The 6,000-nt window shown below is 37.0% G+C and overlaps 1 protein-coding gene across 2 annotated transcripts in view; it reads left to right on the top strand.

Moving 5' to 3' along the window:
* The window catches only part of DTHD1 (death domain containing 1), a 72,579-nt gene that overhangs the window by 43,240 nt on the left and 23,339 nt on the right, over positions 1-6,000 (top strand). For both annotated transcript variants that reach the window (XM_011949139.1, XM_011949138.1), the window contains exon 7: positions 75-319. In XM_011949139.1, the coding sequence (XP_011804529.1) occupies positions 75-319 (245 nt within the window). The remainder of the gene's footprint in view (positions 1-74; positions 320-6,000) is intronic.

The following is a 6,000-nucleotide window of genomic DNA, read 5'->3' as shown; positions in this document are numbered from 1 at the left end:
CTTGTGATCCGCCCGCCTCGGCCTCCCAAAGTGAGATATCTTAAAGGTAATAAATGCATTTTACTTCTATTTAGGTAATGGGAAAGATTATGGAAAAGACTACACACTTATTTTTCACTTGCAAAGAAAACCTAGGCTGGAACTCCAAATCAAAGAAGTGGACGAATTTGGAAACTATAGCTGCCCTCATTATAAAGGCACCATTGTCGTTTATAAAGTACCTAAAGGAAAGATAGTCCCCAACTTGAATCAATCTCTCGTAACTAATGAAAACCATTCTCAGTTGCCAATTTGCAAATTACCATTGAAATTGCCAAAGGTGAGTTATTTTACTTTTCTAATTATTACATTTTGTTAATTATTTATAATTCTGTAACACAATCAGTTTTGCAGGCATAGAGACACACACAGTTAAAAGAAAAGGTAAGAATAGAGTTAATAAAGAAGGAGTAGGTAGGTCCAATTTTAGAGTATTAGAAAACGTGTTAGGATTTCTCCTTTTGTTCGTATCAGCCTTTCTAACGAGAATGCTTCAGATTGGTCTGGTCCTCACAGTATGTTGTTGCTAACTATGAAAATAATGTCATTCATTTTCTGTAACTGCCTCTGAGTCACTGGAAAATCATTGATGAAAAAAATGCATTTCAGAGCACATCATTTTAAGGAAAAGTCATGGTGAAGAGCAAAATGACCTCAAAATATTTACATTGAAACTTACCATATTTTGCACATTTGTTTCATGAGTTATGCTTGCTTAAAATTCTTACTCATGTCAGACAGTAGGATTAAATTATTTCTTTGAACATGTCTAACACACAAATAAATACATTTTATTGATCTGTATTACAATTTCTTTCAGTGAAACAGGACTTGGTGAATCTAAACTACATTTTTAATAAGAAATATAACTGAAAAATTTACTTCATTAATCTTGAGGTAAAAACAAACTTCTTATTCTTTAAAGAAAGCTAAAATCACTTTCTCATGTTTATATTTTTTGTGTGTATGACTAGCAGAAATGTGTTTACCATGTGGTTAGATTTTGTTCTGATTTAAAATAAATCATTGAAGTAATTTAGCAAATATTAATATTGAACGTCTGAAATAGGGGATGTGCTGCGCTAGGCTTTGTGATAAATACAGAGCTGTAAAGGATAATACATGCCCTAAAGCTGTGTTGTTCTGAATGGTCACTACTGCCCATATGTGGCTATGGAGCACTTGAAATATGGCTAGTCTAAACTGAGATGGGCAGTAAGTTTAAGATACACATCGCATTTCAAAGACTCAGTACCAATAATATATAAACTATCTCATTAATAATTTGTTTATATTGACTACAAGGTAAATTTATATTTTGGTTATATTAGGTTATATAAAATATATAAAAATTAGCTTCCTCTTTTATTTTTTAAACATTTTAGTTACTATTAATAGAATATTTTAAATTACATATGTATCTCAAATTATATTTCTATGGAATAGTGCTTCTGTAAATGAATTTATAATCCAGTGAATAAGTACACAAAACATATACACAAAATTACGTTGTAAGATAGTAACTGATTGAAGTTATATTTAGATGATATAAACAGTGGTACTGACAGTTGGTACCTGATGGTACTAATAGTTGTTCAGAGAAGGGAAATGGCTTTTCTACAATCTGTAACCAGTAGAAGTTTGTGGTGTTTGTGGCATTTTATCTGAGCTTTGTAAGTTGGTGGAAATTCAGCCACTGGAAATGAAGAAAAAAGGCAAGTTAGGGGGAGAAAATACAGTGCATTTGACTGGGGTGGTAAGTATAGCTTAGCAGGAATTAACAAGTTGTGTAATAACCATTGTAATAATGTCTAATATGCCAAAGGCCTTTCAAATACTTTACATGCATTGTATCACTAAACCCTCACAAAAGTCCTATGATACATAATTGTTCTTACTTTGTGGGCAACTGAGGCACAGACATTTTAGACAACTTGCCCAGGTTCTCATGGCTAAGTAAATGGCAGAGCTAAAATTCAGACCCAAGGAATCTGCTTCCTGTGTGTTGAATGGCGATTATGCTGTCACTTTGTTAGCACATAAAGCTAGGATTATTAGTCAAAGATACAAGATGGATTTTAGGGCATCTATGTTCACATTTGATGTGTGATGTCTGTACTATGCTTTAGTATAGAGATAATATTAGAAATATTTAACAAATGATATGACCTGAACACCAACCAGTGAACTTGAAAGCAGCCCTCAGTAGAGAGGAATAGGTTCCTGGTGACATTAACTTTACTTGCTTGCTGTTTTTGAGGAGATCCCGGGGTCCCGGGGAAGCATGCAGAAGTAGAGGAATTGATTAAGCCATTGATACTGAAAATGATACTTTCATGACAGTATAGCCAAACTGGTGTACGTCTACTATCAGTTTTGCTTCTGTGCATTTTCATTTCCACTGTAAGACTTTGCACCATACGGCCGTTACCTATGCATGTGGCACTTTCCCCTGAGATAGTCCCATAGCTGCTTCTTTATCATTCAGGCCTCAGCTCAGATGTCACTTATTATTCTTATTCCCTTATCTCCCAATCTGAAGTCTCTTTTTAACTTGTCACCCTTTCTCGATTTACTTCCTAACACCAATCATTGATTTTTTTAGATTTATTTGTTCATATATTTTCTATTTTTCTTTGCTTCTTTAAAAAAGCAAACTCTGTGAATGAAGGACCCTGTCTATTCTATCCAGGTTCCTTCTTCTGTGATTAGAAAAGTGCCTGGCACATAGCAGGCACCCTAAATATCTATGACTTGATGAATAAGGGGAGGTCTATAGCTTTCTCCAGATTCTAAAAGTTTAAGAACTATTGACTTGAAGGAATGCTCAAATTCTCTCGGTTCCATACTTTAGAGCTTGATTCTACAAACTCTTACCTGGCATGCTAAGGCATCAATGTGGATCAACATGAAGATCTGGAGTAGAGAGGGGTACATAAGGGCTGCTCTCCAGGCAGCTCAGCTGGCACATTACTTCCAGCGAGCACCATGTTGCTGTGCTGCCATGAGAGGATGAAAGGGAGACAAGCCAGGGGTGGTTGGAATTCTCTGGCAAGAGGGGGTAAGGGCCTTACTGAGATGAGGGCAGACCATGGAAAGAAAGGCGCTTATGTCAGAGAGGACAGACATGAAGTCCAAAAATGTGACAGGAATTGAGCTTTCACTTAGTGTTTTCTCTGTTGCCTAACTTTATAAAAGTAGCCAAATTAGTCAAGCCGAATTAGCCAACATAGGTAATTTAGGGGTTTGTGTAGATTTTCCTCAGTAAAAGTCTGTGTTTACGATTGTCCAGTACTTTTGCATCCGCTTCTTCTCTGCTTTGCTTCTAACACACCATTCCTTCCCTATGTGCCTGAATAATTCTTACTGAACCTCTTTCACATTAGTGCTTAAGTGCAACCTATCCAAGGAAGCCTTCCCTCACTCCTCCTTTGTAGCAGGTTAAGTGTTCCTGGCATATGGAGCTACAGCGTTTTGTACTCTCGTTATCACTGTAGTTACCATGTTTCATGACAACCACTTGCTTGTTTCCTTCCCTTGTTGCTGTAATGGCTTTTTAGGGAGTCTTTTTCCTGAAATATTTTTTTCTAATCACCCCTCCTTGTGAAATTTTATTACCACAGATATATTGTGTGTGTCTGTTTATATACTACATATTTATCTGTGTTTTATACATCTAAAAGAATAAGTCTTTTTGTGTCTCACCCAAGAACGAATTTTCTCTCCCCAAGGGTGACATTATCAAAATTGAGAATGCATTCGATAAACTGCACAGGCACAGACCCTGTCCCACTCAACTCTCTATTGCCAGTGCGGAGAGATAGTTACATACTTGATAAATATTTGTGACTAAATAGATGAACAAGATAATTTCTGCAAACCTTACAATTACTCAGCCTGGAAATTGATAATCCTGAAACTATATTGGCATGTTTAAAAATAGTACATTTAAATGTCTGCTTCCTTTCATGGATGAATCTACTGCCAATAGGCCATCTGTGCTTTCTTTTTATCCCAGATGGGTTTGTACAGGGCTTTCCAGATTCACTCCCTGGGCCCTTTCTTGTGCCCAAAGTCTTCAGAAATAAGTTTGCTGGGTTGAAAAAGAATCTGTGGCTGTGGGAACTTTTTTCTGTTCAAACTAGTGTAACTAAATGGGAATTGAAACCATGACGTTTATTTTTGCAAGATGAGACTTATTTCATAAAGTTCAGAATTTTAAAAATTCACCTCAACTAAGCAGTATTAGAATGTGCTATTTTTCAGGAAATGGAAGTAGCCTAATATAGCAACAGCTTGGCCTTAATGAACATGACACTATGTGGGTATTTATACATGTAGCATAAAACAGGTGAAGGTATTTGTCCAAATTAAAGGTGCTTCACAGAGAACACACAGCAAATATTTACATACATGTATATAGGCATAGAACCACACACAAAATTATAAAGTGTGATGTAAATATACTGTATCTGATTCATAAAGATGAGAAGACATATCACTTTTACTTCATACTTGTGAGGATCTCTGTGTCTCTTATTCTACAGCCTCTGTAGTTCATTCATTCATATATTAATTAATTCAACAAACAGTGTATCCCAAAAGCCTCAATGTATAGTGGTGTTCTGGTTTGTAGGGTCTCATTCTTCCCTTTCTTCTTTATAGCATGTTTTCAACTCAGAGGCAGAATTATCCCTTAAAGCAGAGGTTCCCAATCCCTGGGCCATGAAATGGTAGCAGTCTGTGGCCGGTTAGGAACCAGGAGGTGAATGGTGGGCAAGTGAGCAATGCTTCATCTGTATTTACAGCCACTCTGCATTGCTTGCATTACTGCCTGAGCTCTGCTTCCTATCAGATCAGTGGTGGCATTTGATTCTTGTAGGAGTGCAAATCCTATTGTGAAATGCACCTGCAAGGGATCTAGGTTGTGTGCTTCTTACAAGAATCTAATGCCTGATGATCTGTCATTGTCTCACATCACCCCAGATGGGATCTTCTAGTTGCAGGAAAACAAGCTCAAGGCTCCCACTGATTCTACATTATGGTATATAATTATCTGATTATATATTAAGATAAAATAATAATAGAAATAAAGTGCACAATAAATGTCACTTGCCTGAATCATTCCGAAACCATCCCTCCAACATGGAAAAATGGTCTTCTATGAAACTGGTTCCTGGTGCCAAAATAGTTGGAGACTACTGCCTTAAAGCATCAGTCAAATCATCTCATGCCTCTGCTCCAAATCCTTCAGTGGCTCCCAGCTTCCTTCAGAATAAAAACTCTGTGTGAACTTGGCCCTCACTGACTCCAGGGCCTCCTCTGCTCTACTCTCCTCCTCACTTATTCAATCACAGTGACCTTCTTGAGTTTTTGGAATATGCCACACCTGCTTCTGCTTTAGGTCTTTGTGTTAGTGATTCCCCTTGCTGGAATGTTCTTCCATCATATACCTGCATGTCTGTCACTGTTACGTCTTTCACTTTGCTTAAACTTCACTTTCTCTCTGTGGTTTACCCTGACTCTAATGTTGCAATCTACTCTTACCCCTACAACCTGACACTCCTAATCCTCTTTAATCTGCCCTATTTCTTTTCCTCTAAATCATTTCTCCATTTTTACATGTATTTCTTCATTAGTACATTTCTTGCAGAAAAACTCTCTATTCCATAACTAGAAAGTAAGCTCTGTGAAGATGGGGAACATTTTTTGTTCACTGCCAAATCACAAGTACCTCTTAGAATGGTGTCAGGCGCAAGTGAGATGCTCAATAAACATGAGTGAATGGGTATATATTAATAGAACTTGCATTTTATGGACCAAAAATGTAAGGAGGAAAGTTAGAAGTAGCAAGGAAGAAAATAAATTAGCATTAGAAGATGGACACAGAATTCATGGTGTGAATTGGTAGGTGGGATAGCTTGGGAAGACCTCACTGTGGAGGGAACTACAGGGCTGAGG

The sequence above is a fragment of the Colobus angolensis genome, unplaced genomic scaffold, assembly GCF_000951035.1.
Source record: "Colobus angolensis palliatus isolate OR3802 unplaced genomic scaffold, Cang.pa_1.0 Scaffold29, whole genome shotgun sequence".
Lineage (NCBI taxonomy): Eukaryota > Metazoa > Chordata > Mammalia > Primates > Cercopithecidae > Colobus > Colobus angolensis.
Note: the sequence above shows the minus strand (reverse complement) of the source record. Positions and strands in the feature narration are given on the sequence as shown.